The following is a 10,738-nucleotide window of genomic DNA, read 5'->3' as shown; positions in this document are numbered from 1 at the left end:
TGTCAGGATTACGGGGGGTGGGTACTGTGTGTATATGTTTGTGAGTTTCTCAATATTTATCTTTGCTGACAGTTTTCACATTTATTCCAGACTTCTGAAAACTAATGTTCCTCTCTTTTTTGGGATTGATCAGACATCTCTGCAAGTGTTCCTGACGGGGGTCTGGTGGTTCTGCTGTTTAATCTGGTGTTCCTGACGGGGGTCTGGTGGTTCTGCTGTATAATCTGGTGTTCCTGACGGGGGTTTGGTGGTTCTGCTGTTTAATCTGGTGTTCCTGACGGGGGTCTGGTGGTTCTGCTGTATAATCTGGTGTTCCTGACGGGGGTTTGGTGGTTCTGCTGTTTAATCTGGTGTTCCTGACGGGGGTCTGGTGGTTCTGCTGTATAATCTGGTGTTCCTGACGGGGGTCTGGTGGTTCTGCTGTATAATCTGGTGTTCCTGACGGGGTTTGGTGGTTCTGCTGTATAATCTGGTGTTCCCGACGGGGGTCTGGTGGTTCTGCTGTATAATCTGGTGTTCCTGACGGGGGTCTGGTGGTTCTGCTGTATAATCTGGTGTTCCTGACGGGGGTCTGGTGGTTTTGCCGTTTAATCTGGTGTTCCTGACGGGGGTCTGGTGGTTCTGCTGTATAATCTGGTGTTCCTGACGGGGGTCTGGTGGTTCTGCTGTATAATCTGGTGTTCCTGACGGGGGTCTGGTGGTTCTGCTGTATAATCTGGTGTTCCTGACGGGGGTCTGGTGGTTCTGCTGTTTAATCTGGTGTTCCTGACGGGGGTCTGGTGGTTCTGCTGTATAATCTGGTGTTCCTGACGGGGGGTCTGGTGGTTCTGCTGTATAATCTGGTGTTCCTGACGGGGGTCTGGTGGTTCTGCTGTATAATCTGGTGTTCCTGACGGGGGTCTGGTGGTTCTGCTGTATAATCTGGTGTTCCTGACGGGGGTCTGGTGGTTTTGCCGTTTAATCTGGTGTTCCTGACGGGGGTCTGGTGGTTCTGCTGTTTAATCTGGTGTTCCTGACGGGGGTGTGGTGGTTCTGCTGTATAATCTGGTGTTCCTGACGGGGGTCTGGTGGTTCTGCTGTATAATCTGGTGTTCCTGACGGGGGTCTGGTGGTTCTGCTGTATAATCTGGTGGTTCTGCTGTATAATCTGGTGTTCTTGACGGGGGTCTGGTGGTTCTGGTGTATAATCAGGTGTTCCTGACGGGGGTTTGGTGGTTCTGCTGTATAATCTGGTGTTCCTGACGGGGGTCTGGTGGTTCTGCTGTATAATCTGGTGTTCCTGACGGGGGGTCTGGTGGTTCTGGTGTATAATCAGGTGTTCCTGACGGGGGTTTGGTGGTTCTGCTGTATAATCTGGTGTTCCTGACGGGGGTCTGGTGGTTCTGCTGTATAATCTGGTGTTCCTGACGGGGGTCTGGTGGTTCTGCTGTATAATCTGGTGTTCCTGACGGGGGTCTGGTGGTTCTGCTGTATAATCTGGTGTTCCTGACGGGGGTCTGGTGGTTCTGCTGTATAATCTGGTGTTCCTGACGGGGGTCTGGTGGTTCTGCTGTATAATCTGGTGTTCCTGATGGGGGTCTGGTGGTTCTGCTGTATAATCTGGTGTTCCTGACGGGGGGCTGGTGGTTCTGCTGTATAATCTGGTGTTCCTGACGGGGGTCTGGTGGTTCTGCTGTATAATCTGGTGTTCCTGACGGGGGTCTGGTGGTTCTGCTGTATAATCTGGTGTTCTTGACGGGGGTCTGGTGGTTCTGGTGTATAATCTGGTGTTCCTGACGGGGGTCTGGTGGTTCTGCTGTATAATCTGGTGTTCCTGACGGGGGTTTGGTGGTTCTGCTGTATAATCTGGTGTTCCTGACGGGGGTCTGGTGGTTCTGCTGTATAATCTGGTGTTCCTGACGGGGGTCTGGTGGTTCTGCTGTATAATCTGGTGTTCCTGACGGGGGTCTGGTGGTTCTGCTGTATAATCTGGTGTTCCTGACGGGGGGTCTGGTGGTTCTGCTGTATAATCTGGTGTTCCTGACGGGGGTCTGGTGGTTCTGCTGTATAATCTGGTGTTCCTGACGGGGGTCTGGTGGTTCTGCTGTATAATCTGGTGTTCCTGACGGGGGTCTGGTGGTTCTGCTGTATAATCTGGTGTTCCTGACGGGGGTTTGGTGGTTCTGCTGTATAATCTGGTGTTCCTGACGGGGGTCTGGTGGTTCTGCTGTATAATCTGGTGTTCCTGACGGGGGTCTGGTGGTTCTGCTGTATAATCTGGTGTTCCTGACGGGGGTCTGGTGGTTCTGGTGTATAATCTGGTGTTCCTGACGGGGGTCTGGTGGTTCTGCTGTATAATCTGGTGTTCCTGACGGGGGTCTGGTGGTTCTGGTGTATAATCTGGTGTTCCTGACGGGGGTCTGGTGGTTCTGCTGTATAATCTGGTGTTCCTGACGGGGGTCTGGTGGTTCTGCTGTATAATCTGGTGTTCCTGATGGGGGTCTGGTGGTTCTGCTGTATAATCTGGTGTTCCTGACGGGGGTCTGGTGGTTCTGCTGTATAATCTGGTGTTCCTGACGGGGGTCTGGGGTTTTGCTGGTTCTGCTGTTTAATCTGGTGTTCCTGACGGGGGTCTGGTGGCTTTGCTGTTTAATCTGGTGTTCCTGACGGGGGGTCTGGTGGTTTTGCCGTTTAATCTGGTGTTCCTGACGGGGGTCTGGTGGTTCTGCTGTATAATTTGGTGTTCCTGACGGGGGTCTGGTGGTTTTGCCGTTTAATCTGGTGTTCCTGACGGGGGTCTGGTGGTTTTGCCGATTAATCTGGTGTTCCTGACGGGGTCTGGTGGTTCTGCTGTATAATTTGGTGTTCCTGACGGGGGTCTGGTGGTTCTGCTGTATAATCTGGTGTTCCTGAACGGGGGTCTGGTGGTTCTGCTGTATAATCTGGTGTTCCTGACGGGGGTCTGGTGGTTCTGCTGTTTAATCTGGTGTTCCTGACGGGGGTCTGGTGTTCTGCAGTTTAATCTGGTGTTCCTGACGGGGGTCTGGTGGTTCTGCTGTATAATCTGGTGTTCCTGACGGGGGTCTGGTGGTTTTGCCGTTTAATCTGGTGTTCCTGACGGGGGTCTGGTGGTTCTGCTGTATAATCTGGTGTTCCTGACGGGGGTCTGGTGGTTCTTCCGTTTAATCTGGTGTTCCTGACGGGGGTCTGGTGGTTTTGCCGTTTAATCTGGTGTTCCTGACGGGGGTCTGGTGGTTTCTGCTGTATAATCTGGTGTTCCTGACGGGGGTCTGGTGGTTCTGCTGTATAATCTGGTGTTCCTGACGGGGGTCTGGTGGTTCTGCCTGTTAATTGGTGTTCCTGACGGGGGTCTGGTGGTTCGCCGTTTAATCTGGTGTTCCTGACGGGGGGTCTGGTGGGTTCGGTTAATCGGTGTTCCTGCGGGGGGGGGTGGTTCCGCCTTTTTTGTGTTTTCCTGACGGGGGTTGGTGGTTCGGGCCTTTAATGTGGGGGTTTCCTGCGGGGGGCTGGTGGTTCGGTGTAAATCTGGTGTTCCTGACGGGGGGTCTGGTGGTTTGCTGTATAATCGGTTTCCTGCGGGGGGTCTGGGTTTTTTGTGTATAACTGGTGTTCCTGACGGGGGTTTTTGCCTTTTTCGGTGTTTTTGACGGGGGGGTTCGGGGGGTTCTGCTGTATAATTTTGTTCCGACGGGGGGGCTGGTGGGTTTGCTGTTAATCTTTTTCCTGAGGGGAGTTGTGGGTTTTGCCGGTTTGGTTTTGGGGTTTTTGACGGGGGTCGGTGGTTTTTCTGTATAATTTGGGGTTCCTGACGGGGGGGGGCTGGTGGTTCTGCTGTTTTTCTGTGTTCCTGACGGGGGGTCTGGTGGGTTCTGCCGTTTAAAGTGGTGTTCCTGCGGGGGGCTGGTGGTTCTGCTGTATAATCTGGTGTTCCTGACGGGGGGTGTGGTGGTTTTGCCGTTTAATCTGGTGTTCCTGACGGGGGTTCTGGTGGTTCTTCCGTTTAATTTGGTGTTCCTGACGGGGGTCTGGTGGTTTTCCGTTTAATCTGGTGTTCCTGACGGGGGTCTGGTGGTTTTCCGTTTAATCTGGTGTTCCTGACGGGGGTCTGGTGGTTTCTGCTGTATAATCTGGTGTTCCTGACGGGGGTGTGGTGGTTCTGCTGTATAATCTGGTGTTCCTGACGGGGGTCTGGTGGTTCTGCTGTATAATCTGGTGTTCCTGACGGGGGTCTGGTGGTTTGCTGTATAATCTGGTGTTCCTGACGGGGGGGTGGGTGGGTCTGCTGTATAATCTGGTGTTCCTGACGGGGGTCTGGTGGTTCTGCTGTATAATCTGGTGTTCTGACGGGGGGGTCCGGTGGTTCTGCTGTTGAATCTGGTGTTCCTGACGGGGGTCTGGTGGTTCTGCTGTATAATCTGGTGTTCCTGACGGGGGTCTGGTGGTTCTGCTGTATAATCTGGTGTTCCTGACGGGGGTTTGGTGGTTCTGCTGTATAATTGGTGTTCCTGACGGGGGTTTGGTGGTTCTGCTGTATAATTTGGTGTTCCTGACGGGGGTTTGGTGGTTCTGCTGTATAATCTGGTGTTCCTGACGGGGGTCTGGTGGTTCTGCTGTATAATCTGGTGTTCCTGACGGGGGTCTGGTGGTTCTGCTGTATAATCTGGTGTTCCTGACGGGGGTGTGGTGGTTCTGCTGTATAATCTGGTGTTCCTGACGGGGGTCTGGTGGTTCTGCTGTATAATCTGGTGTTCCTGACGGGGGTTTGGTGGTTCTGCTGTTTAATCTGGTGTTCCTGACGGGGGTCTGGTGGTTCTGCTGTATAATCTGGTGTTCCTGACGGGGGGTGTGGTGGTTCTGCTGTATAATCTGGTGTTCCTGACGGGGGTCTGGTGGTTCTGCTGTATAATCTGGTGTTCCTGACGGGGGTTTGGTGGTTCTGCTGTTTAATCTGGTCTTCCTGACGGGGGTCTGGTGTTTCTGCTGTATAATCTGGTGTTCCTGACGGGGGTTTGGTGGTTCTGCTGTTTAATCTGGTCTTCCTGACAGGGGTCTGGTGGTTCTGGTCCTGTACACCATCACCCTGGAGGTGGATGGCAGCAGCGGGGTGAACAACGCCACTCTGGACTTCATCTCGCTGCAGAACAACCTGGTGGAGAAGAACTATCCTGGTGCCGCTGAGCAGCCCACCGTGGTCTACACCATCACCGACTTCAGGAACTACATCACCGAGGCGCTGCACAAAGACGGCTTCATGGGAAACAGCAGCCTGGAGGCCTCCCACACCGGTACGTAGTTCAGGTTTCCTGCCTCCCACACCGGCACGTGGTTCAGGTTTTCCTGCCTCCCACACCGGCATGTGGTTCAGGTTTTCCTGCCTCCCACACCGGTACGTAGTTCAGGTTTCCTGCCTCCCACACCGGCATGTGGTTCAGGTTTTCCTGCCTCCCACACCGGCATGTGGTTCAGGTTTTCCTGCCTCCCGCACCGGCATGTGGTTCAGGTTTTCTGGGTCCTGTGTTTGTCCTTCAGTGTGTTAACAGGTCTGATCTCTGTCCTCTGCAGCGGAGAACCCGTTACCTGCTGTAAAGACCACCAGCCGCCCGGAGGACTTCCACAGCATGGTGGGTTTATAAAACATGTGTAATAAAGAGATAGAGACGTATGAGACCGACACCGAGACGTTGTTCTTACAGGACAACGTCCTGGCTGCAGAGAAGCCTCCGGACGCTCCGCTCCACGAGGCCAACCTCAATAAAGACGACTTCCTGTTCGACCCGTGGAAAGGCGCGGGGGGGGGGGGGGCAGCGAGAACGACGTCTTCCTATTGGATGAGAGCACAAAGCCGGTCGGCCTGCGCAAAGACGGTGAGAAACATCGTCACTAAAACTGATACTCATAACATTTAAAGGTCTTTTATTTTGAAGGTAACTGTGCACTTCCTGTTTACAGATGGAGGTTTGGAGGCTGAGGGTTTCCTCCTCAGTCTCGGATCTTTGTCGTCACTAAAACCTCAGACAGACGACGGGTCAAGTACTGGATCCTCCGGAGATGGACCTGGTTCTGACCTCTGGTTCTGGCCCCCCCTGCCGGCCTCTGAGGGGGTAGTCAGCATGGAGGCTCTGCCGCCGCCGGACCTGGAGGATGAGGAGGAAGAGAAACAGGAAGTCATCACCAAAGCTCCTCCTCTGCAGACGACTGCCGCTCCAACTTTGGAAGGAGGCCTCCAGGAACCCTTAATGGACCTGGACCTGGTGACGCTGCATATCAGCACTGACCCACGGTTCTTCATGACCCACAAGGCTCCGGTGTTCTGGCCACAGGGGACCCTGATCGTTGAACTAAAAGAGGCTTCTGGCATCTTCGATGAAAACGTCTTTAACGGGAACTCCATCACCGGGTCTCCAGACCTGCAGGACTGGACTCTGGAAGCTCCGGTCTTCGCAGGACCTACAGCGGTCTATCTTGTAGAGACCACAAAAGAAGAAGCAGCTGTGGAGCCTGCAGATGGGTCTACATTAGAAGAAGAAGTCCCGGAAAAACAGGAAGTCCCTCAAGAAGAAGAATACAGCATGGGTTCAACCACAGAAGAGGAGTTTTCCGTAGAGGAACCCAACCCTCTGCTCCCAGGAACCGGACCTTCTGAAGCGGTGGAGGTTTTGGAAGAGCAGCACTTCAGCACTGCTTATCCGGTAACCCCGGTGCCGGCAGTCTTCCTCCCTGTGGAGGACCTGGTGGAGGACGAGGTGATGGTCGTCCCCACGTCGCCGCCTTCGCCCTCCGTCGGCATCGCCATCTCTCCGGAGAACGACTCTCCGTTCACCCGGGTCTCGGACTTGGAGCCGGAGGACGAGGAGGCGCTACACCGTGAGCTCCAGACCCACGAAGAAGAAAGTCCAACCAGTGCCCCGACGGCAGGTGGGTTTTTCTACGTTCTCCTAGAGTTTTAACCAGTTCCTGTTCACACTCAGAATAAGGGCCAGGTTTTATAGCTTATTGTTGTTGGTCAGAGCCGCTGGTTTTATTCTGAAAATAACGAGCTGAAGTCGTGTTTTAGCTTAAAGCGGCTAAGTTTAGCATTGCTGGCTAGCTGTCTGTTTCTATGGAAGTGAAACGGAGTGATTAGATAAAACAACAATTTGTTTTTCTTTGTTTATAAACCTGTTATTCTGATATTTCTAACGGGGTTTCACTGGATTTGTACCATGGTATGTTTTAACCGTTGAATCGGTCCAGGTGCTCCTGATCTGACGCCGATGGTCCTCGATGGATTAGAAGACGTAGAAATGGTGCCAACCCTCCGAACATCACCCTCCTCTCCACAGGAAGTGCCCCCCCCTTTGGAGCCGGACTTCTCCGACGCACCGAGCTTCGACGTCTTCCCGTTCAGCAGCGTGATTTCTGAAGGCGACGGCAGTGGTTCTTCCAGCGGGGCTCTGGGGGCTGAGCTGGAGGTACCCTCTCCGACGGGGCCCCCTGGTGGCCGCGCTCTGACGGTGTTCTTCAGCCTGAGGGTCACCAACATGGCGTTCTCCATGGATCTGTTCAACAAGAGCTCTTCAGAGTACAGAGCTCTGGAGCAGCGCTTCACACAGCTGGTGAGGATCATCTTTTTTGGGTGGGTGGGCTGGTGGGACGATGGGTGGTCGGGTCGGTGATGGGTCGTAAACAAACGTTGACCCTGTACAGATATGAAAACATATTTTTATATACCTTTCATGTCCCTGGCCTTCAGCTGGTTCCGTACCTGCAGACCAACCTGCACCATTTTAAGAACCTGGAGATCCTGAACTTCAGGAACGGCAGCGTGGTGGTGAACAGCCGGATGGTGTTTGGACGCCCAGTTCCTCGCGGCGTCTCCAATGTCGTCCACCTCGTCCTCGAGGACTTCGCCAACGCCGCCTACCAGACCATGAACCTGGACATCGACAAGTACTCTCTGGACGTGGAGGCCGGTAGGACCAGAGACCTTCATAGTTAGAGAGCGTCTGTAATCTGTCGGAGCCAATCACAGCAGCTCCTGGTAATCCTTCTTCTTCTTTGGTCTCTGACTCTTCTTCTCTTGTTTCAGGCGAGCGAGCTGACCCGTGTAAGTTCCAGGCGTGTAATGAGTTTTCACGCTGCGTGGTGAACCGCTGGTCCGGCGAGGCGGAGTGCGTTTGCGCCGTGGGCTACGTTAGTGTGGGCGGGCTGCCGTGCCAGAGCGTCTGCGACGTGACGCTCGACTTCTGCCTGAATGATGGGAAGTGTGACGTCCTGCCCGGGAAGGGCGCCATCTGCCGGTGGGAGGCGGCACTTCACTCTTTAGTTCATCACTGTTATATTTCTTTACGGTCATTGGTACTTTTACAAAGCTTTGCTAGGTGTTCTGTATTTGAATGAGTATCCCCCCTGTGGTGCCAGGTGTCGTGTTGGAGAGAACTGGTGGTACCGCGGGCAGCACTGTGAGGAGTTTGTCTCCGAGCCGCTGGTCGTCGGCATAGCGATGGCCTCCGTATTCGGTCTCCTGCTGGTGGCAGGAGGGATCGTCTACTTCCTGTCCAGGACGCTGAGGGAGCGCTACGACGGGGAGGACAGCGAGGACCCAATCAGGTAAGGCTTCTTACATCACTTTCTGTTTACATTCTGAGAGCACCACTTCCTGTTTACAGTCTGAGAGCACCATTTCCTGTTTACAGTCTGAGAGCACCACTTCCTGTTTACAGTCTGAGAGCACCACTTCCTGTTTACATTCTGAGAGCACCACTTCCTGTTTACATTCTGAGAGCACCACTTCCTGTTTACATTCTGAGAGCACCATTTCCTGTTTACATTCTGAGAGCACCATTTCCTGTTTACATTCTGAGAGCACCATTTCCTGTTTACATTCTGAGAGCACCACTTCCTGTTTACATTCTGAGAGCACCATTTCCTGTTTACATTCTGAGAGCACCATTTCCTGTTTACAGTCTGAGAGCACCACTTCCTGTTTACAGTCTGAGAGCACCACTTCCTGTTTACAGTCTGAGAGCACCACTTCCTGTTTACAGTCTGAGAGCACCACTTCCTGTTTACAGTCTGAGAGCACCACTTCCTGTTTACACTGCTGAGTGACGGTGTCTCTGCAGGTTTGGTGAACCGACGTTAGAGCGCAGTGCTAAGCTCCCAGCGGTTCTGGACGGCGGCCCAGTGAGGGCGCAGTTCTACCAGCGCTACGATGACGACGCCCCGCCGTACAGCACCGGGTCCAGAGACCCGAGCGACGAGACCAGGACCCACTACGAGAACAGCTTGCTGACAAAGGAGGTACGAGACACACTCGGGTTTGGACTGGAAGAAGTGGTTCCACAATCCAGCCATGTGGGACACAATGCATGAATAAACTACAGGAAACTGTGGCCATGTTTGTAGTCGTAACCCTCTGACCTGTGACCCTACAGGAGATCCAGGAGCGTCTGAGGATCATCGAGCTCTGCTCCAGAGACCAACACTTCGCCGACTTCATGAGACAAACTCAAGTGTGAGTGTTTTCAGAAAAGATTTCAAAGAGAGACTTTAAAACACCGTCTTTAAACATTTCACTACAAGCTCTTTATATTTATCAAGAACTTTTTCAGATTCTCCGTCAGAAACACAACTTAGGATCCACAATAACAACACACACTCAGAACATACTCAGTACACTGTGTGTGTGTGTGTGTGTGTGTGTGTGTGTGTGTGTGTGTGTGTGTGTGTGTGTGTGTGTGTGTGTGTGTGTGTGTGTGTGTGTGTGTGTGTGTGTGTGTGTGTGTGTGTGTGTGTGTGTGTGTGTGTGTGTGTGTGTGTGTGTGTGTGTGTGTGTGTGTGTGTGTGTGTGTGTGTGCGTGTGTGTGTGTGCTTCCTGTCAGGAACTGTGTTTGTGTCCAACAGTTTCCTGGAGCGGAGAGGTAGCTCCTCCACATAAACCTCCAGGTACGTGCTCTTATTCTGAAAGAACATATCTACACGCTTTTACTTTGAAAGAGACGTATACATATAAAAGGTGCATCTCAATAAATTAGAATATGGTGGAAAAGTTCAATACTGTAGACTCATGGTGTCCCTCTAATCAGCTAACTAACTCCTGTAAAGGTGTCCTGAACCTGTAGGTGGTTTCTCCATCTGGTTCAGTAGGCTTCACAATCATGGGGGAGACTGCTGACTTGACAGTTGTCCAGAAGACAGTCATTGACACCCCCCACAAGGAGGGTAAGCCTCAAAAGGTCATCGCTAAAGAAGCTGGCTGTTCACGGAGTGCTGTATCCGAGCATAGTCATGGAAAGTTGAGTGGTAGAAAAGCTGCTCAAGCACCAGGGATAACCGCAACCTTGAGAGGATTGTCAAGAAAAGGCCATTCAACAATTTGGGGGGGCTTCACAAGGAATGGACTGAGGCTGGAGTCAGTGCATCAAGAGCCCCCACGCACAGACGTATCCAGGACAAAGACTACAACTGTCCTCGTGTCAAGCCACTCCTGCACCAGAGACTACGTCAGAGGCGTCTTACCTGGGCTAAGGAGAAAAAGGACAGGTCTATTGCTCAGTGGTCCAAAGTCCTCTTTTCAGATGAAAGTACATTTTGCATTTCATTTGGAAATCAAGGTCCCAGAGTCTGGAGGAAGAGCGGAGAGGCCCAGAATCCACGTTGCTTGAAGTCCAATGTGAAGTTTCCACACAGTGATGATTTGGGGAGCAGCGTCCTCTGCTGGTGTCGGTCCACTGTGTTTTCTCAAGTCAAAGGTCAA

At 52.7% G+C, this 10,738-nt stretch overlaps 2 protein-coding genes across 2 annotated transcripts in view; both read left to right on the top strand.

The window, feature by feature from the left end:
* Positions 1–5,713: 5,713 nt before the first annotated feature.
* The window catches only part of LOC134860724 (interphotoreceptor matrix proteoglycan 2-like), a 6,397-nt gene continuing 1,372 nt past the window's right edge, over positions 5,714–10,738 (top strand). The window contains exons 1-9 of the mRNA XM_063877511.1: positions 5,714–5,864; positions 5,950–6,915; positions 7,234–7,595; positions 7,733–7,952; positions 8,069–8,279; positions 8,401–8,589; positions 9,105–9,282; positions 9,417–9,496; positions 9,886–9,927. Coding sequence (XP_063733581.1) covers positions 6,111–6,915; positions 7,234–7,595; positions 7,733–7,952; positions 8,069–8,279; positions 8,401–8,589; positions 9,105–9,282; positions 9,417–9,496; positions 9,886–9,919 — 2,079 coding nt within the window. The 5' untranslated portion in view covers positions 5,714–5,864; positions 5,950–6,110 and the 3' untranslated portion in view covers positions 9,920–9,927. The remainder of the gene's footprint in view (positions 5,865–5,949; positions 6,916–7,233; positions 7,596–7,732; positions 7,953–8,068; positions 8,280–8,400; positions 8,590–9,104; positions 9,283–9,416; positions 9,497–9,885; positions 9,928–10,738) is intronic.
* Positions 10,140–10,738, top strand: part of ftcd (formimidoyltransferase cyclodeaminase) — a 32,098-nt gene continuing 31,499 nt past the window's right edge. The window contains exon 1 of the mRNA XM_063878187.1: positions 10,140–10,203. Within this exon, the coding sequence (XP_063734257.1) occupies positions 10,140–10,203 (64 nt within the window). The remainder of the gene's footprint in view (positions 10,204–10,738) is intronic.

The sequence above is a fragment of the Eleginops maclovinus genome, chromosome 24 (genome assembly GCF_036324505.1).
Source record: "Eleginops maclovinus isolate JMC-PN-2008 ecotype Puerto Natales chromosome 24, JC_Emac_rtc_rv5, whole genome shotgun sequence".
Taxonomy (NCBI): Eukaryota; Metazoa; Chordata; class Actinopteri; order Perciformes; family Eleginopidae; genus Eleginops; species Eleginops maclovinus.
Note: the sequence above shows the minus strand (reverse complement) of the source record. Positions and strands in the feature narration are given on the sequence as shown.